The 21,354-nt window shown below is 46.7% G+C and overlaps 1 protein-coding gene across 1 annotated transcript in view; it reads right to left on the bottom strand.

The window, feature by feature from the left end:
* GLDC (glycine decarboxylase) overlaps window positions 1–10,806 on the bottom strand; it is a 173,171-nt gene extending 162,365 nt beyond the window's left edge. The window contains exons 1-2 of the mRNA XM_030193778.1: window positions 10,406–10,806; window positions 8,545–8,623 (exon numbers count right to left, since the gene is read on the bottom strand). Coding sequence (XP_030049638.1) covers window positions 8,545–8,623; window positions 10,406–10,702 — 376 coding nt within the window. The 5' untranslated portion in view covers window positions 10,703–10,806. The remainder of the gene's footprint in view (window positions 1–8,544; window positions 8,624–10,405) is intronic.
* Between the last annotated feature and the right edge of the window lie 10,548 nt (window positions 10,807–21,354).

Below are 21,354 nucleotides of genomic sequence, written 5' to 3'. Positions count from 1 at the left end.
TGTAGATCGTTCCCTTTTCACTTTTGTAGCCTCAGTTGTTATTGGACCAGTGGAGATCTCAGACCTTGCACTAGTGTAGATAGATGTGGAGGCTCCCGTGTAGTACCACTCCACCTCGGGTTGGCGTTACCTCTCTATATAAAGATCCTGAGTTCCAGAGATATTTTCATGAATTACACAGGGCCACGTGCCTCTCTGTTGGTGAATGGGGTAGACTTGCCCTTTCCCTATTTTGCAGGGAACACAACAGGGGTGTCCTCTCTCTCCACTTTTGTTTTTGCTTTCCTTGGAGCCCTTGTTGCATGCCCTAAAGCTAGACAGGGACATCTCTGGGGTACAGGTGCTAAACAATCACATCAAAACACTCACTTTCACGGATGACCTGTAGGTGATATTGACTAACCCACAGATCTCCCTTCCTGCTGTCTTACACAAAATCCAATACTATGGCCAATTTTCAGGATTTAAATTGAATTTGCACAAATCGTGGGCACTCCTAGTGTTGGCCACTATGAGACACAATTAGGAGGGAAGGTTCCCTTTGGAATGGTTAGATGGCCCCCTTAAGTATTTGGGAGTGTATATCACCTCCGATTTATCTCAACTTTATGAGTTGAATGTTGCGAGATTGATGGCAGATATGCATGTGAAACTTCAGGAATGGCATGCTTTTTCCTCTCTCTCTCTTGGGCCAGAATGCACTATATGCTTCTAATATCTTGCCGGTTTTATGTGTTTCATTTATTGCCATTGTATCTGACAGTTTCAGATGACAAATGTTTAAATCAGCATTTACAAAGATTCCTTTGGCAAGGGAAAAGGACACGTTTACCTGTGGGCACTATGCAAATAATGGTGGAGTATGGAGGGCTAGGTATATTAAGCATTAGACATCTTACTGTAGCTAGTGGTATGAGACATATCAATGACTGGTTTCAATCTACACATGACTTCTCTGCTACAGACTTGGAAACTCACCTGGCTGCTGATGTTGACTTTAGTTGTCTTCTCCATACTTCTGGAGGTAGGATTCCCTCTGTAACTATTTCCTTCTGCTAAACCGGTGTGACGCTGGATTTGCTAACACCACCACTTTTCCTCTAGTCACTCTATTTTTGGCTAATATGTGGTAATCCTGCCTTTCCACCAGGAAACCTTTACTCAACTTTTTGCAGATGGAGACTATTGGGCATTGTTTATCTCCTTCAGGTAGTGACGGATGAGGGGCACATGAAATCTCTCTCAACTCATCAACAAGAATTTGCACTTTGTGCCACAGACCTTTTTTATCATCATCAACTACACTATTATGTAGAAGGCTTGTCTTGGGAGGACCTTGCAGAAGATGTCCAGGAAGAGATTCCTACTGCTTACATGAGGGCAGAACAAAAAGTTCCCCTTGCTTACCATCACCAACACATCAGAGATGCCATACCTGAACTTGATTATGCACGCTTGTCAGCTATATGGAGTACAAACCTCTCCACTCAAATATCAGTGGCTCTGTTTAAAACTCATGTTCTCTCGATATGACGCCAAATTACAGCATCTGCCCATTGGGAACTATTGAACAAATTTGCTCTTTGCCTTTATATGGCACCGTGATGTGCCTTTCCTATGGGACTTTCAGCAACTGGAGCTTGCTTGAAGTGTGGGGCTCCTGGAGTGACTGAGCCATATGTTTTGGACATGCCCTGTGGTTGCTGCATTTTGGCGTAGACTTTTGCGATGGGTTTCCTATCTTTGGTCCTGTGGGTGGCATGCCCAACCTGAGCTCCTTTTTGGTGGGGTAGTCTGCTCCAGTACCTCAGGGCATGAAATCCTTTGTGTCCCATTCTATACTCATGGCAAAGAAAATTAACCTTGTGGATTGGTTCTCTCAACAATGCCCCTATATGTCCCAATGGCGGGCCCATATGATTGCCCTGGTATGCATGGAATGTTTTGCAATCAAAGATATCTCAATCTCCACCAGGATTACAATTTCAACAGAGTTGGGACCATTTTTGGAACGCGTTGTCACCGACTGCACGCAATAGACTTTTGAATGTTTAAGACTGTCTTGTTAGCTCAAGTAAGGGGGAGAGGGTGGGTGGGTAAGGCAAGAAAGGGGAGGAACTTTCAACGTTTATATGATTGATACTAGTATTTCTGTTTCATGTTACTGTTCTATGTTATAATAAAAATAAGATTGAAACATAAGGCAACACAAGTTCTTATGAGCCTTAATAAAACAGGCTCCCAGATAAGTGCACACAAATTCACATATTCCTAACACAAGATGTGTGCACATACTATATCCCCGCAACACTATAATCTTATTACACCTATTTTCCTGCTTAGCACACAAAATTATGCATCCAGGTTATAGAATACTGCCAGTTCTTCACATATCTATTGTTAAATTCGGTGCTAGTTGGCATTATCAATGATTGGCTAGAATTGGAGTTAGCACTAATTTTCAGTTACTTGTGTAACCACACTTAGTTGAAGTATTTTATAACCTTACCATGAAATTTCTTTAGTGCATAACTGCTAGGGGGTATAGATGTGGAATGGGCATGGGTGTAGTTTGGGGGGCAAGGCAGGCATTGTCGTCCCCCCTCCCAAAACGAGCTGCCTTTACCTAGTTTGAAGCCTCAGAAAACGTGGCTCGCCACTCTGCTTTTCTCACAATTGGCATCCCCCCTCTCTCCTTCTACCCCCCATAAGGCCTGGTATCACTCACCAACTGCCCACAGCCTCAAAAATGAAAACGCATTGCCTTCAGCCTGCCCCGGAAGCCCTTCTTTACAGCTTCCTGTCTACACAGGAACAGTAGTTCATGGGGAGAGAAAGGCTTTCAGGGCAGGCTGAAGGCAGCGTGTTTTCATTGCTGAGGCTACTGACAGCTGGAAGATGGGAGGACTGCAGGTGGGCAAAGACTGATACCAGGCCCCACAGGGGTGAAAGGAGAGAGATAGATGTCGCACCCACAGTTATGGGGGAAAAGGAGGGTAGGGTAAAAAAAAGATGCCACATCACAACAGGAGGGTGAGTATGGGAGAGTGATGCCAGACCTTGGGTAAGAAGGTGAGGAAGAGAAGAAGAGATGCTGGACTGGGGGGGGGGGGGGGGGGGGGGAGGAGAGCAATAAATGCTGGGACAGGGGTGTTGGGGAGATTGGGAAAGATGCTGGATCCATGGAGGGGACAGTGAGATATGCTGGCCCTGGGGTGGGGGTGCAGGAGGAAGAGGAAGAAGCTGGATACGGGGACTAACATGGACACGGGGGGGGGGGGGAGGGATGAGGGTAGCTACTGAATATGGGAAGAATAGGGAATAGGGACAGGGACACAGAGGAGTGACAGTGGACATCACAAAAGAAGAAAAGTCAAATGGACAGGAGATACTGTTTTCCAGATAGAAGATGGATGGGACTAGGGGGTGTGAGTGGGTAAATGGGAGGGGATAGGTCTCTGAAGGGGCTGAGAGGGTAGAAATGGGGTTAACAAGATTGTGAAAGAAGCAATAGGACATGGAATGTGGGGTAAGAGATGGAAGAATGGCTTGGAGGCAGGGAAAGGAAGAAAAGGATGGATCTGGGATTGATAGGGTGATGAGATGCAGTGGATGGTAGATGAGGGCTACCAAATTTGTACACCAAGCCTAAATTTGGGTGTGCAAGTTTTCTAGAATGACAGGTCAATGGCATTATAAATTGAGGTCATTAAAAGGAAGTGCACAAGAATGGAAACAGCCTTTGAAGTTAGGATTTGGATGATCAAACATGTTGAAACTAACAGTAGTTCAGACGGGGCCTTTTTACTAATGTGCACTAAATGCACTTACTCACCCCCCCCCCCACACACACTTTTACAAAGCTGTGCTAGCGGCTGCCATGTGGCCATGCTGACACAGCCCATTCACTAGCGCAGCTTCATAAAAGGGGAGGGGTTAATGCGCTGCTAGCGCACAACCACATAAAGGGTTTTTCAGTAGTTTAGCAGTCACTGTCCCCTGGATTCTATATAGCACGCTTAGATGTATTTTATAATTACATGCATAGATTAATTGTTTTAACAAGCTGTTAAGCACTAACAGCTCTTAAGCAATGATTATTATTATTTATTTATTGCATTTGTATCCCACATTCCCCCACCTATTTGCAGGCTCAATGTGGCTTACATAGATTTGATAGACATTGTCATAACAGGATATCAGATACAGTTAGTAATGTGTAGCGATTAAGGAAGGGGAGAGGGAAGAAGGAAGAGAGTTGTTAGGGTAGTTATAGAAGGTGTGTGTTCATAATTGAATGGACTTAGTGAGGTTATAGGTTCTCATTGTAGGCCTTGTAGAAGAATGTTTTCAGAGATTTTCGAAAGATAGTTGTTTCTTTGATTGCTTTCAGGTCTGTAGGTAATGCATTCCATATCTGCGTGCTCTTGTAAGAGGAGGTAGTGGCGTGCATCAGCTTGTATTTAAGTCCTTTGCAGCTGGGGTAATGCAGGTTGAGAAATTTGGCAAAAATCAGAATTTACACATGTACATTTGCTAAGCGTATTCTGTAATGTATTGCACCTAAATTCTAACGTGCGTAGGCAAAAATGGCGTGGAAATGGGCATTCCAAAATCTACGCAAGTTGTTATAAAATATGGGCTACTGCGCCTAGATCTACACGCAGGGATTTACACCAGCTTTTCGTTGGCGTAAATGGATGTGCATAGGTTCCGTCACATTAACTACGCCTAAGTGTATTGTAAATACCGTGTGTAGATTTACGTGCAGTATTTAGAATATGTTTAGACGTAATTGTTTAGCGCATGCTAATTTTAGGTGCCATATATTAAATCAGGCCCTGTGCGGGAACTTGAATATAACAAAGTGCAAAAACCATATCCCATTCCCTTCCCACTCCGTACAACCCTCCCCAGCAAAATGTTCTTAGGAGAAATTGGGAAGTCCTAATAAAACCATGAAAGGTCACAATTTTTGCAAGATAGTTGTTTAAAAGTTTAAAAGTCCACTGCGTGCTTCATGTGGTATGGTAAGCCAAAATGGCTCCCAGCTGACTACAAAGGTCTCACCCATAGAGCTATTTAAATCTCAGCTCTCCATATGCAACTGCTCAAGCATATAAGCCCTCCAATGTTGAGGCGCAGGAGGCTCAGGCTGTAGCCAAGCAAATAAGATTGTTTTTAAGTACAAACCAGGGGGTGTAACTATGTGGGGCCATGGGAGAATGGGCCCCCGTAGATTTGGCCCTGCCCCCCCGCCACCAACCCCTTCGACCCCCCTCCTGCCGCCGCCGTCAGGTACCTTTGCTGGCGGTGGTCCCCAACCCCTGCCAGCCAAAGGCCTCTTCTGCGGCGCGGCCACGTTGCTGATCTGCAAAGCTTGTTTCTGCGAGTCTGATGTCCTGCACGTTCCTCTTCTCCGGCGCGGCCCCATTGCTGATCTGCTGATTCATGGCAGTAATTAGCAGGATGTCAGACTCACAGAAACAGAAGCCTTGCAGATCAGCAACACGGCTGCGCCGGAGAAGATGACTTCGGCTGGTGGGGGTTGGGGACCCCCGCCAGCAAAGGTACCCGACGAAGGCAGCGGGGGAGAGTTGGCAGCGGCAGGAAGGGGGGGGGGTCGAAAGGGTTGGCACTGGGGGGGGGTCAAAGGTGGTGGTGGTGGTGGCGGTGGTGGTGGGGGGGTTGGCGGCTCTGGGGGGGGGGCTAAAATGTGCCCCCTCACCTCAGGCTCTGGACCCCCCCCCCCCCCCCCGCCGAAGTCTGGCTACGGCCCTGGTACAAACAATTGAGATCTTCACATGAAACACTTATATCCCCGTGGGACAGGGTAGCCCAGGACATTGTGGCCAAAAAGGAACAGTGGCAGCATAACAATAGCACAAGACCACCACTGTTGCAACTTCTGGAAGATTCTATTCAGAGAGCTTCACCTGAGGGCGATGCCTCCGTAGCAATTCTTAAATAATAAAAAAAAAAGGCTCTCAAGACACATTTAGCACCAGAAAATTAAAGTCAGGTCCAGGTCAGCGTAGAAGGGTCTAGTGACACCCCTTTCCCCTCCCTCCAACCCAATTTTGCCGACCCGAATCGGCCCCTCTTTCCCTGATTAAGGAAATTTCCTGGTGGTTGGGGGAGGGGGAGAAGGGGTCAAGTCAGGTTGGGGTGGGTACTGCTAGACACCAGGCATACGTTTGGGGTGGGAACAGGTGTCAGGTGTTGCCGCTTTCAGGTACAGACAGGAAAGTTAGTGCAAAGGAAAGAGCAGCTAATTACTGCCATGAATTTAACACAGCATTAATTGGCATGCTGCTCATTACTCTGAACATACCACAGTAATTTTCCTGCGCTAGGTTCATAGTTGAATGAACCTTTGAGCGGCGGGCTCCAAGAAACTTGTACAGCATGGAGGGCTGGCTGTGTGCCAGATCAGCTTTTTTTTTTTTCTAACCCCTACATCCCTGCTGCAACTGGTAATCTCCAAATAACCAGACTGAACTGGCCACGAACTGCACAGAAGCTGCAGGGTCTAAAGTTTAAACTCACAGCTGAGCTATATTGTAGTACAGCAGGCATGCATGAAGCAAACCAGCTTTTTTTTATGATAGTGTTAAACTGTAACCTGGAAGTCATTTAAATACCTGGAAATCATTTAAATAACTGGGAGGGAGAGCCTAAAATAGAAACTGCTGGCAGAATTAGCACATGGTCCAGTACCATCACGGACATGCAAGTAGATAGAAAGGTCACTACTTCAACCATACTCACTTTTCACAGGAACACAGCCTAAAAGCCCTCCTATCTCATCATAACCATTATGATTCTTTTGTACATATGGCAGCTATTTGTATAATCACATCATCAGCCCTCTCTTATTATTCCTAAAGAAAACCATTTTCAGGATTAAGACAAGCCATTAACAATGTTGGAATAGATGCCCAAATAACTGGTTTCAGATTAACTTGTATCCAAGGGACATCTCTTTGCAAAACGTATCAAGACCAGTAAATTGCTTGTGACACATAGAGGGGCATAATAGAACGCGAACGCCCATTTGTAAAAACGTCCATCTCCGAGAACGGATCCGTGAAGGGGCGGGCCGAACTGTATTTTCAAAAAAAATGGACGTCCATCTTTTTTTTCGAAAATACATTGGATTAGGGCGTTTTTTGAGCTGGGCGTTTTTGTTTTTTAGCGATAATCGAAACCGAAGCGTCCCAGCTCAAAAACAACCAAATCCAAGGCATTTGGTCGTGGGAGGGGCCAGCATTCATAGTGCACTGGTCCCCCTGAGATGCCTCTATGCCAGCCTCAAATATCATACCTAGCTCCATGACAGTAGTATGCAGGTCCCCAGAGCAATTTTACTTTAGTTGGTGCTGCGCGAGACCCATGCAGAGAGGAAAAATCGGAAGAAAAAAAAAACAAGCAAGCAAGTGCAGTTAGGGACGTCCAAATTAAAAGATAGTAAAAGGGGGATTTGAACCAGCAACCTTTTGATTACAAGCTCAGTGCTCTAGCCAGTGCACCACTGATTAGATGTCCTTCCCTTTCCATTAAGTCTCTCCAAGTTTCTGTCAGCCAATCACAGCTCATTTAGCTGACATCTGTGTCAGCTAAACAGCGATGATTGGCTGACAGAAATTTGGAGGGACTTAATGGAAAGGGAAGGACATCTAAGCACCTGAATAATGTGGTTCACTGGCTAGAGCACTGAGCTTGTAATCAGAAGGTTGCTGGTTCGATTTCCCCTTTTACTATCCTGGTAATTTAGACGTCCCTGACTGCACTTGCTTGTTTTTTTTTTTCCTTCCGATTTTTCCTCTCTGCATGGGTCCCGCACAGCACTAAGTAAACTAAAATTACTTCGGGGACCTGCATACTGCTGTCATGGAGCTGGGGATGACATTTGAGGCTGGCTTACAAGTTGGGAAAAAAGTGTTTAACATTCGTTTTTTTTTGGTGGGAGGGGGTTAGTGACCACTGGGGGAGTCAGGGGAGGTCATCCCCGGTTCCCTCCGGTGGTCATCTGGTCATTTAGGGCACTTTTTTGGGACCTGTTCGTGAAAAAAACGGGTCCAACAAAAGTGACCTAAATTCTCTCTGAAAACGCCTTTCTTTTTTCCATTATCGGCCGAGCACGCACATCTCTGCTCAGCCGATAACCACGCCTCAGTCCTGCCTTCACCACGCCTCCGACACGCCCCCGTCAACTTTATGCGTTCCCGCGACGGAGTGCAGTTGGAAACGCCCAAAATCGGCTTTCGATTATACCGATTTGGGCACCCACAAGAGAAAGACGTCCATCTCCCGATTTAGGTCGGAATTTGGGCGTTTTTCTCTTTCGAAAATAAGCCTCATTGGAACTCATTTCACATGCTACATTAAAGAAACCAGAAGCAAGTATACCTATAAATAAGAATGGCATTTAATGGTGTATTTGTTTTCAGTGGGGGAAGGGAAAACAGCGTTTCAGTTCAATTGTTTTGTTGTTTTTTTTTTTGGCTACACTGCAAGATCTTAAAAGCAAAGATTGCTTACAGATATGGTCATCCATTTTCAAAGGTCTCTTCAACCGGATACTGGCAGGAACTGTCTGATCAATCAAGCCATCGATACTCTAAAGATTTAAAGACAAGGTAACCAAACATCAAACCGCTATCATGGGCAAATCAAATCTTTGCACCCTGTGTCAAGTCTCTCAAGACTTGTTAACTGTAAAGTCTCAATATCTTGAAGTATAACCTTGGCACACCAGAACACACCTGAAGTCTCTTTATTTTCTGAAGTTTCCTTTATTGCATACATATAGGTAATTTACTCACAGTCAGATGTTCAGAAGTGTTGCCCCAGGGCACAGAGACAGGGCCGCCAGGGGGGACAAAATTCCCCAGGCCCGGGCCTCCAAGGGGGCCCGGCGCTGACCATCTGCCACCGGGCTGGGCCCCCTGCATTGAAATCACAGTGCCTCTCACCTCCGTGTGAAAGCGCTGCAGGCAGCAGCAGATCGCCTCCCTTCAGGCCTCCTTCCCTCCCTCGTCTGACATAACTTCCACGAGGGCGGGACACAGGGAGGGAAGGAGGCCCGAAGGGAGGCGATCTGCTGCTGCCTGCAGCACTTTCACATGGAGGTGAGAGGCGCTGTGATTTCAATGCAGGGGGCCCAGCCCGGAGGCGGAGGGGGGTCGGCGGCCTCAGGGGGGAGTGGCGGCAGCAGCGACCTCGGGGGCAGCGAAAACAGGGCCCTGGGGGCAGCCTTGCCCTGGGCCCAGCCCAGTCTGTCAGCGGCCCTGCACAGAGACTCCATAATTCTGAGAGCTGTATCAGTGGTTGGAGGTAGAAATCTGAAGAAAGGCAGCTTTATTGCAGAGGTGGGAAAATAGTTGAACAGGTAGAAGTAGCTCAGAGCTGGGTGACTGGAAAGTGCAATATCTCATTAGGAGGATATATTCAAGGTAAAAAACCAAGTTCGTTCCAAGGAGTTTAGCAGGATAAGTGCTGTCTGAAGCAAGATGGAGAATGCCTCATGAAGATGAGACAGAGGCCATGAAGGCTCACACAGGCCCAGGGAGGAGGGGGTAAAGAGACCAATGGGGACAGAGCCTGCCATCAGGTAGCAAGGGTGGTCCTAGAGGACAGCCCTCGATTGGAGGCAAAGGTCATACCTGGCTGACCTCTCAGGACAGAGATAGTAAGAACACAGACAGGCAAGTGTGGCTGCATTGCCTGTGAACTACAATGCATTGCTCACATATCTTTGCAGTAAGAACCGCAGCAGTACTGAAAATCCTTAGAAGTGAGAATAACAGTAAAAACATTAAACACATTTTAGGGTCACATTATAAACTAGTGCAAGGCTGTCGGAGGACAGAACACCCTGCATCTCACAGTAAACATACTTCGGAAGACTCAGCTCCCGCCGAGGAGGCGGTCCACCAGCATTCACTGGGCAATGGCCAGAAAGGGGGGACCAGGGAGCCTCTGGCCTCGATTATTTCACTTAAACAAAGAGCATCAGGTGGTACCGAGTTGGTGAGAGCTCCTCCATCGGATAATTAGCAGCACACCACTGGTCAAGAAACACAGCCTGCAGAAAAAGATCGCGATCAAAGCAGCAGCAGTTCCCAATTTCTAAGCCGCATCTTTTCAGGCTGGCTAACTTCTCCCACAGATTCACATTGTGTGCTCTGGGCACAGCAACAGGTCAGAAAGGCACTTTGATTCGGAGAACAAATCTTGTACAAACGTTAAGTGCAAAGTCCCTTAAACAAAAAAAATGGCCCTCAGAGAGCCTGACCCCCATTCATTACATCGAGCCACAGGGAGACAGACCCTCGTGTACACCCAAAGCCAACTTCTTTTTTACTTTAAAACCAGAAGTGATGCTATAGGACCAGCTTACCTCCAACCCTAGGGTGCGCAGCATCTCCCGCTTCTCCTTGTCTCCGGGCCCGATGTGCCTTTCGGAGAAGTCATCGTGCCGGGGCAAGAGCCGCTCGATGTGCCTAGAGGTGGAGCAGCCAGCCCCGGCCGCCGACCCCACACCCCTGCTACAGCTTCTGAACGCCGCCTGCCACCAGCTCCTACAGGGCTCCTGGATGTCACCGGTGCCCCGGTCCCAAAGCAGTTTGCCCGCGCAAGGCGGTCGGTGCCAGACTCTGCGCGTAGCGACTCCCCAGGACTTGGTGTAGCGTTGCATGATGAGATGCGCGCTGTTGCTAGGTAGCGGCGCTCGCTTTCTTTCCCACACTCGAGGGAAAGTTCCTCATAAAGCACCTGTAGATCTCCTAGCGTCTCTCTTAATTAATCCTGCGACTCCCGCCACCGCCTCCTTATAACCACCCCAACCAATAGACTCAGTGGAGAGGGATGACGTACCCGACAAGCCCCCATGAGGCAGCCAATGGGGAGCTGGCATTGGCCCCCCCTGACCCCCTCCCACCTTCAGCCCCAGCCTGCCACAGGCGGAGAGACTAGACACGCGCGCTTCTTCTTGCTCTGGGGCTTAACATGTGACAGTGTGCTCGCGCCTTGTGCAGGTTGCCGCAGGTTGCTTTAGTTTTCCAGGAAAGCCATCTGCCTTAGGGTGGTTGAGCGTCCCCCAAACCTGGTGAACTGGTTTGAATGGAACTCGAGCGCAAAGTACTGGCAGGCAGGAGAATGGAGTCGGGGCTTTTATCTGCAGCTCCTTAAATGCTGCTGGAGGGAATAAAGCAAGTGGGGCGCCTGCCGAGGTGTCTCTAGGCATAGGGCACAGTATTTGATGAGGCAATAGAGGGGGCAAGCCAGGTATGGGGGGAGGGACACCAGAGTGACATCACAGACTTCCCCTTCCTCCCGTTTATATCAGATGTATAAAATAGTGCAGAAAAAAAATATATATCAACAGTTCTTTACATACAAAGAAACGCCCAGGCAGTTTCAGCCACCCAGTACGACTACCTTTATGATTATAATTCAGTGAATTATTCAACACGAGAGTGAAATCTAGAGACTGTATGGAATAGGTTAGAATCTCAATATAAACCTCATACTTTCGAACTTTGGTAACACACTTCATATTCCCAGACTAGCTCATCTCAAAAACACCTTCTGTTACTTGTGTATTTTTGTAACAGGGCACTTCCTTCCTCCAACAACTGTAGAATTGAAACGTGTTGTGTTTGAATCAGGGAGCCTTACATGATCAGTTTGAACCACATAAGTCCCTGTGCTGATGTTTGAACTGTTCAGAGCAACATAGGTAAAGAGCTGCACAGCATGTTTCAATCATAAGTTGGTAGGAGGGAGGAGAACAGGAGCCACAGTGCCAGCCAATACAGGTGTGGGCTGATTCTGGTTGAGATGGCAAACCATGTTTTAGCAGCAGTGTTGCCCAACTTTGTAAAAGTAATATATTACACTTACTATTTACTTGTTTAATAAAAGTCATACGTTGAATAACTATGAAAAGTAATACATTTCAGGTACTAGTTACTTTGTAAAAGTAATATATTACAGTTACTAGTTGCTTGTTTAATAAATTTACTATGATTACGTAAAGTAATGAGACATTATATTACTCGTTAGTGGAAAAAGTAATGATTAAAGCTATTTCAGTACATTTGCACAAAAGTAATAGTCACAATTACTTGTTACCTTTAAAAGTAATATATTACTGCTAATATATTACTTAATAACATATTACTACCCAACAGCGGTGTACCTACCTTATGTGGCACCCAGAGCAGAGCACACCCCCCCGAGCAGAGCGCGGTCAGCGCATTCCCCCTCCTCCAAGCAAGGGGATGCGTGAAGCAGGTGCACACTGTCGGCTCTGCCGGTCCCCTACCCCCTTCAGACATCAACTTCCTGTTCCGGGGCAGGGGACCGGCAGAGCCAACAGTGCACACCTGCTCCATGTACCCCCTCACTGCCAGCACTCAGGCAAACCACCCCCTCCTCCCTGCCCTTGGTACGCTAGAGCTGCCCAGCACTGTTTAGGGGTAACATCTTCCATCCCATAGTGACATCAAAGCACCTGCCTCTAACATTATAACTTAGGCAGGAGCACTATCAGACCACCACCATGCATCGTTCTCAATTCTAATGTGGTAGAAGGGGCTGTGAGGAAAAGCCAATGTGTCACCCACACTCCCTCGAACCAGTCTGGGGGGGGGGGGCTGAAAGAATCTGGGGTTGCTACTCTGAACACCTTCTCCTGTTGTGGTCTGTCCAGACAAGGAAGCATGTTGTGCACTTTCTCATAAGTACATTTTGCCACACTGGGACAGACCAAAGGTCCATCAAACCCAGCATCCTGTTTCCAATAGTGGCCAATCCAGGTCACAAATACCTGTCAAGATCCCAAAAAAGCTCAATACATTTTATGCTGCTTATCCCAGAAATAAGCAGTGGATTTTTACCATTTTAATAATGGTCTACGGACTTTTCCTTTAGGAAGCCATCCAAACCTTTTTTAACCCCCTGCTAAGCTAACTGCCTTTATCACATTCTCTGGCAAAGAATTCCAGAGTTTAATTACACGTTGAGTGAAGAAAATTTTTTCTCCAATTGGTTTTAAATTTTCTACTTTGTAGCTTCATTGCATGCCCCCTAGTCCTAGTATTTTTGGAAAGAGTAAACAAATGATTCATGCCTACCCGTTCCACTCCACTCATTATTTTATAGACCTCTATCATTTTTCTCCCTCCAGGCTCCAGCACTCTTCCTCCAATGTAGTTCAAACAACTTTCAAAAATACATAGGAGAAGGACAAAAGCGCAGCTCTGCACCTTTTTTCAGTATTGGTTGAGCAGAGGAGGGAGGGGAGGAAAGCAGCAACACTTAGGCCATTAGAGGTGGGGGTGGGGTGGAACTGAGCAGCACACAGGAATGAATTGGGGAGGGCTGAGAACCATGGGTTGGTGGGTGAGTTAGGAAAGCAGGAACTGGGAGATGGGGTTAGTGTTGACTGAGGGATTCAAGATTGGGAGGAGTAGCAACTGGAGCATGAGCAGGTGGTGGGAAGAAGGTTTGGAGGGTGGAGCAAGCGGACTTTTGCTGGGATCAGATTGTAAATCTAGAGGGTGTGATGCTGCAAGCTAGAATGTAAGGGTGGAGCAGGGAGCTGGTAGTGTGAGTTGGGAATATTGTACAATATTTGAATGGGGGTGAGGGACCAAGAGGGCATTAGCAACAGGGTGGGGTCAAGGCTAGGGATTTGCATGGGAACTGAAAGGTGGGGAGAGGGCAGGAGATAGTGTGAAGGATCTGGAAAACTGAGGAAGAGGTGAGAGGCGGGGGAAAAGCTAAAAGACAGACTGATGCTCAGAACTCCTGCGGCATAAACCATACCACTGGAACAGTGCAGAAATTTAGCTCGCCAATGCTCAAAGAAAATGGTATTCAAATTATATGTGCGTTGTAAAAGTGAAAGCAGGGGGGGGGGGGGACATGTTTGGTGTATGCACAGAAGAATTTTGCAGTAAGCTCAGCTCCTATGTGCATGCACCTGACAAACCCAAAAGTGAAAAATACCTTGGCGTCTGTTTCTTTTGCCTTTAAATATTAGTGTTTCAATTTATTTTTATTTATTTAAATATATATTTTTTTACTTGGCTTATTATTTCAATTCTGGAAACAGACGCCAGTGTGTGCTTTCACTTTTGTGTTTGCTCTGACTCCTACACATTCGTCTCTCACTACCAGCACTTAGGGGCTTGCATGGGCTTCCTTCTGCTTCCAAATGATATAAAAACAAGCAGATTTTAAAGAAAGAATCATGAGACATCCTCTCTTCAAACACCCTAAAGTCTGCTCCGAGCTGGCATTTTTTCAGCGGTAAGGCAGCTTAGTTTTGTGCGCTATTCTTTGAGCATTGGGAAGGAATAGAAAATGACCTCATTAACAACCGTTTGACAGCATTAGCATGCTATTTGCGCTAATCTTTGGCCCGCACATTGTCTCCCACGCTAGATCCTCTGAGCATTCTGCACTCACTCATACAGGTGCTAGTCCAGTGCTAATCACCTCTAGGGCCCGTGTTTGGTTCTCAGCATTGGCCCCAGAGTATGCAAATGGGCTGTGGAGGAGATCAAAGTGAGCAGGAATGGGAAATTTGGTAAGACATAAGAGACAGAAGAAAGGGACTGTAGCCAGAGGAGAATAGGGCTACTGAGAGGGGGGCAAAATTCCCAGAGGGGGCCCAGCGCCATCAAGCTTCTTCCTGTCTGCCTGCTTCCGGGTCTGTCTCTCTCCTGCTCCTGTGTGCCAGGACCCAGATGATTGCTTTAACACGATAACCTGGGTGACCCGGGTTATCTTGTTAATGCAATCATTGAGGTCCCGGCACACAGGCACAGGAGAAGACAGACTGAGGGACGAGCAATCAGACGCTGGAAGGTAAAGAGGAGGGTGGAGGCGGCGATCAGAATGTGGGGGGGGGGGGGGGACAGCCGAGTGGGGGGGGGCATGGCATGGTGGTAGCCCAGGTGGGGGGGGGGGGGCGATCCTGCTCCAGGCCTGGCTGTGTCGGCGGCCCTGAAGGAGGAGAGTCAGTAACAGAAGCAGCTTGATGAGGTCTGTCCCCCTCAGGAAAGCTAGAGCATCCCTGCTCCTGCCAGTGTCCAGGGTGTTTTCAATGCAGATGTTTTTATAGCCCTTTTCTGCTGATGTGTACAAGGCAAGGGGAAGAGGCTTATTCTCTTTCCTTCCACCCCACTGCTAGATAGCTAGGGCAATCCATAATGCCATCTGGATACAGTGTAGCAGGACAACAGCCTGACGTGGAAGCAATAAGTGTAACTCTATTTGTAGGTCATTCAACCAAAACAGAACTTTGGACTGTATTCAAGGATTCGATTCATCAATCAATTTTTTTTTTAATTTTCACTGCATGATTTTCATATAGTTTATTGATTTTTCATTTCTGTATTTCTAGTTTTTATTGTTGCAAATATTACATTTCAAACAAATAGAAAAGGAATTCAGCAAATACAATTAGGAATGTATATTTATTTATTTATTTATTGCATTTGTATCCCACATTTTCCCACCTTTTTGCGGGTTCAGTGTGGCTTACAATATGAGTTAGATGTTGGAAATACAATTTGTTACAGATTGGTTGTGGATTACATTTTGCATAATTATGCGAAACAATTGAAGTGTCGTTTGGAGTGTAACAATGGAGCACAAACATTGAAGCATTGGAAGGAAACAATGGGAGCTTAGAGGGCGATAAGGAGGCATAAAGACATATGATATATATCTTTCTGTGATTGAAGGTATGAATGATGTGATATTACGGGAATGAGAGTTCCGAGGTGAATGTGAAGGTTTTTTGTTTAATCAACTCTATTCAAACTGTAGTATCAGAGCTTATAACACACTTAGGGGTCCTTTTACTAAGCTGCGGAAAACGCTAACGCGTGCTAACTGCAGCAAAACGTTCTTACTCTGGGACATGCTCAGGCGTCCCGCAGTAATTTTTGTATGTGTGCGCACTAGCACTAAAAAAATAACATTTCTTCTTTAGCGTTGGGGGCACATTTTGTGCTAATCTGTTAGCGCAGCTACATCCACTGTTCCCTCTAAGCGGAGCGGGAGTTCTCCACTACTGTCCTGCCAGCAGGGGGTGCTGTTTCACCATCATATTTTCAATAGCGAGGGACAGGCAAGCTGTGCATGACTCCAGGGAACTTGACTGTCCCTACCAACTGAAAACACAATATTGATGCACCATCCCCTCCTGGTGGCAATGTGTCAGACCTGTGAGTTCTTGTACCAAGTAGAGCGCTGCCGAGCCCGGTACTCGGACCAGGTTCTGCTTGGCGGCCGGACAACCCCGGGTTTCACCTGCGCTGACCGCTGTTCCCCAGAGGTTGAGCCCCTAGGTGCGAGCGGCCTGCAGGGCTTACGAGATGGAGCAGGAAGCAGGGTGATGAACATGATGGCCAGGCAGGCAGCAGGCAAGAGAGTGATCCAGGTACAGGCAGAGTCAGTAGGCAGGCAGCAGTTCAAGAGCATAATCCAGATAGAGGCAGAGTCAGTAGGCAGGCAGCAGACACAAGAATCATCCAGGTACAGGCAGTAGGCAGGCAGCAGACACAAGAGTAATCCAGGTACAGGCAAGGATGGTAGGCAGGCAGCAGACACAAGAGTAATCCAGGTACAGGCAGACCCAGGTGGGTGGAAGCAAAGCAATCAAGGAGCCTGGAAGCCAGGTAGAGAGAGAGAGCAGAGCCAGGTGCATGGAAGCAAAGCAATCAAGGAGCTTGCAGCCATAGAAGAACTACACACCAGGGGCATAGCCAGACTTTGGCGGGAGGGGGGTCCAGAGCCCGAGGTGAGGGGGCACATTTTTGCCCCCCCCCCCCGCTGGCGCCGCTGACCCCGCCGCCACCACCAACTTTGCCCCCCACCCTGCCGACGACCCTCTTGACCCCCTCCCGCTGCCAACCCGCCGTCGCCTACATTTGCTGGTGGGGGACCCCAACCCCCACCAGCCGAGGTCCTCTTCTTCCCGCAAAAGGCTTCCTTCTGTTTCTGACGTCCTGCACATTGTACGTGCAAGACGTCAGTCTCACAGAATGAAGCCTTGCAGATCAGCTGATCTGCAAGGCTTCGTTCTGTGAGTCTGACGTCCTGTACATACAATGTGCAGGACATCAGAAACAGAAGGAAGCCTTTTGCGGGAAGAAGAGGACCTCGGCTGGTGGGGGTTGGGGTCCCCCGCCAGCAAAGGCAGGTGACGGCGATGGCGGGAGGGGGGTCGAGAGGGTCGTCGGCAGGGGGGTCCAGGGCCAAATCTACGGGGGCCCAGGCCCCCCCGGCCCCACGTAGCTACACCACTGCTACACACACATGGCTCAGGGCTGTGCCAGTCAAGTGTGCATGTCGACGGCCCCTGTGCAGCCCGAGGACGCCGCTTGCGTTGAGGTAGGGGACATGACACAGTGTAGTTGGAGAACACCCACTCAGCTTAGAAGGAACAGTGGCTATATCTCTGTGCAGTAACTGATTAGCTTGTGGTTAGCATGTGAGCCCTTACTGCCAGGGGCAACTCTAGACAATGTGCTGCCTGAGGCGAGGAATGATCTGCTGCCACCCCCCCTGAAGCAAGGAATGAGCAGCTGCTGCCACCCCCCTGAGGTGAGGAATGAGCCGCCGCTCCACCACCACTCCACGCCCCCCTCACGAGGCATGGAATGAGCTGCTGCTGCCATCCCCCCCCCCCCCACCACCACGGTTTGCCATCTCCCCCTTCCTTCCCCAGCCCCTTCCACCAATTTACCTTTTCTTTCTCGTTTTTCCAAAGGCAGTGGCAGCGATTCCCAGAGGCTGCCCCTGCTGCCAGTCCCAGCCCCTTCTCTCTACTGTTGCCGTCTCTCTGACATAACTTCCTGTTTCCTCAGAAGTGGGCCACAGTAGACAGAAGGGGCTGGGACCGGTGGCAGGGCAGCCTCTCAGAATTGCTGTTGCCACCTTTGTAAAAACAAGAAAGAAAAGGTAAATTGGTAGAAAGGGGTTGAGGAAGTAAGGGTGGGAGGTGATGTTGCCTCAGAAGAGTGTCACCTGAGGACCCTGGCCTAATGGTAGGACCGCCTCTGCTTACTGCCTACAAAATAGGTGGCGATAGAGGCTTTCGTGCTAATGGGAAAATTGTTGCAAATATTACATTTAAAAAAATGGAAACATTTACCGTTTTACCTATGTGGTAAAAATGGCCTTAGTACCTGGGAATGACCCGCATAAGCACATAGCTAAGGCCACTTTGTACCACAGTTTGGTGAAAGGGCCCCTTAGATACTTTTGAACCCAATAACTGCTCTCATCCAATCCAGATTGAAACGTCTGTATTATAATCTTTAACTTCAAAATTAATTTCCCCAAATTATCTCACTCTTTGGTCCCCTAGAATGGTGTCCCTCACCAAAATGCAATCATGCTTACAGTGTAAGAATGCACTGTTACACTTACTGCCAGAACTCTGGTAAATCATCCAAAGATGCCATAAGTTGTGTACCGCAAAGGAGTATGTGTGGTTGCTAAAGGTGAACTCATGCTTTCTTGGGCCCCTTCTGCTGTGAAGTTCCAGCAAAGTTGGAGGCAGGTGTGGCTCTCCTTCATCTTCTTGAGTCTCATAGACGTCCTGTCAATAAATTAAAAAAAAGGAAAGAAAGCCTCAAGTTGAAGCAGCTCAGTGGTCTTGTGCTGGTTTCCTTCAATTTCTGTGGTCTTTGCACACAGCTTCTCTCTGGCACTGTATTCTGCATCTGCCTTTCTGGTTATGGCTCTATTTGTTTTTTTTTACAGCATCTTTTTTTTTTTTTTTGCATATAAAATTATAACAAGCAGAAAAAAAGATAAGGCACATAATAGACATATGAAGAACAAACACGGTGAGGAGATGCAGTCAGCTTTTGCAAAATAAGTAGGCTTTATTCGAACAGCATAACACTACTCAAGCACAAGACCAGACACGGCTGTAAACTGAGGTGCAACGCTCTGGTTAGGTTCAGCATTCTAGGAGATCACTATTGCCAGTGCTTGCCATTTGAATACCTCTGATTGGTGGGTAAGTTTTTACATCCCAGCAATCCATCGTGAGAACTCAGATGACATTATTGTTGCTGAAACACGGCCATGTCGGGTCTTGTGCTTGAGTTGTGTTATGCTGATAGGAATAAAGCCTGCTTGTTTTTCGGAAACTGACTGCATCTCCTCACTGTTTGTTCTTCTTGCATTCTTCATGAGGTGCTGGCGCTTCTTTTTATCCTGTTTCATAATAGAAATACTGTATCAACACACAAAAAAAAAAAAAAAAAAGAGAAAGAAAGAAAATGAATCTTCATCTTGGCAGAGTTTAAAAAGGGGTTAGACGGTTTCCTAAAGTACAAGTCCATAAACCACTACTAAATGGACTTGGGAAAAATCCACAATTCCAGGAATAACATGTATAGAATGTTTGTACGTTTGGGAAGATTGCCAGGTGCCCTTGGCCTGGATTGGCCGCTGTCGTGGACAGGATGCTGGGCTCGATGGACCCTTGGTCTTTTCCCAGTGTGGCATGTACTTATCTTATATACACCCAAAGAAACTAAACAGGTCTCATCAGTCCACAAGAGGGGGGAGAGAGAGTGAGATTCAAGTACAAAGAAATAAAATCCCTGAAGCCTGAAGTAAATAACAGGAAATTAAATAAATGTAAACTACCTCTCCCCCTCCCTTTTTACAAAGCTGCTACTGTGCGGTAATGCCGACACAGTCCATTCACTGTGTCACTTTGAATGGGCTGTGTTGGTATTACCGCACCGGCAGCTGCTAGCGTGGCTTTGAAAAAAAGGTGGGGGTGGGGGTAAGACTGAGATAAGCTAACACATACACACTACATAAGCTACTGAGCTTCTACCCTCAAAGCTAGGGAAAGTTGTGACCTCTTTGCATCCACAAACAGTTTCAATTTCAATTGCTCTGAGTCAAAAAAGATATATATTTTTTGAGGAATAGGTTACATAACATTGACATGGAAAATATAATAAACATTTGGCACCAAGCAAAAGAGCCTGTTGACTCATTTGTAGAAACTTTTTCCTATGTTCCTACTTTGTTAAATCAGGAAATATTCAGATCTTTTGTCCTCATAAGAGCTTCTGTCTATGGCAAAAATAAAGTTTCATAATATGATCTCTATGTTGCGGAAACACAAAGGTTACAAGGAGAGTTGCACAAGTCACTGTATCTGATTTTTTCCTGAAACACTGTCAAATCAAGACTGTCCCGAGATATATCTTCCACTTCTGGAACCTGGGCAGCTCCTTGACCAACTTTTACATCTAGAGGCTTACATTTTGATGAGATATAATACAGTTTAGAACTAGGTGGTGTAGCCTCTTTTGGACAGCGTCTTTCATTCACTGGAATAGTCCTCTGGTCACCCCCATTGGACTCTTTTCTCACTGGCTGGATTTGTTCACACTAGTTGACTTTGGACATTCAGAGGGCAATTCTGTAACCGTGTGCCTGTATTTAGGTGTCTATTTTCCTTTTCTAGAATGGTAGTGTAATAAGTTAGATATGTGCTTAAAATTTAAGCAGGAGATATAGAATAATATAAGTTATGCACATCAAACCCCTCATTTTATAAAAGTTGCTAAAAATTGTGTGCACAAATTTGGGCGTGTGCCCAATTTGCATGCGCAATTGAATTGAATAACAATCTAATTAGCGCCAATAATTGACTTTTTAACAAGCAATTATTGGCACTAATTAGATTTAATTGAAATGTACGCACATAAATTTAAGCACAGGATTCATGCCTAAATTTTAAGTGTGAGTCAAAAAAGCGGGTGTGGAAATGGGCAGGTCATAGGTGCATCGGGGGTGTTTCTTTAAGTTACATGCATAATTAGAGAATAAGGACATCCGCACATATAAATTTATGCATGTGTATTTGCATCACGTTTACTTGGTGCAAATGGCAATGCCTAAGGTTAGGCGTGATTCCTGGGCATAAGCGCTATTCTATAAGTCTCGCCTAACTTTAAGTGCATTTTGTAAAATAGCACTTTTTTGGCACCATATATAGTATTTACCCCCTTAAGTGTAAGACCCACTCTTGCTCTCAGACTCCACCCAGGTGTACATCTAGCTGTCTAACACATGCTATGTAAGATACACGTGCAGTTACAGAGTAGCACTTAAATGCATACAAGCTAAAATTGCACCTATGTGCACACATAGGCATGTACACATAGAGACCAGTCCTGTGGATGACTGAGCACAATCAATATTCTTTGCTATACATTTCTAAATTTGGAGGAGAAAGCTCCAGCAGCAGAGCTAGGCAGGGCTCTATATCCTAGTTTCTGC

Source organism: Microcaecilia unicolor, chromosome 2 (assembly GCF_901765095.1).
Source record: "Microcaecilia unicolor chromosome 2, aMicUni1.1, whole genome shotgun sequence".
In the NCBI taxonomy this organism is placed as follows: Eukaryota; Metazoa; Chordata; class Amphibia; order Gymnophiona; family Siphonopidae; genus Microcaecilia; species Microcaecilia unicolor.
The sequence above is the reverse complement of the archived record's forward strand: the minus strand, read 5'-3'. Positions and strand labels throughout refer to the sequence as shown.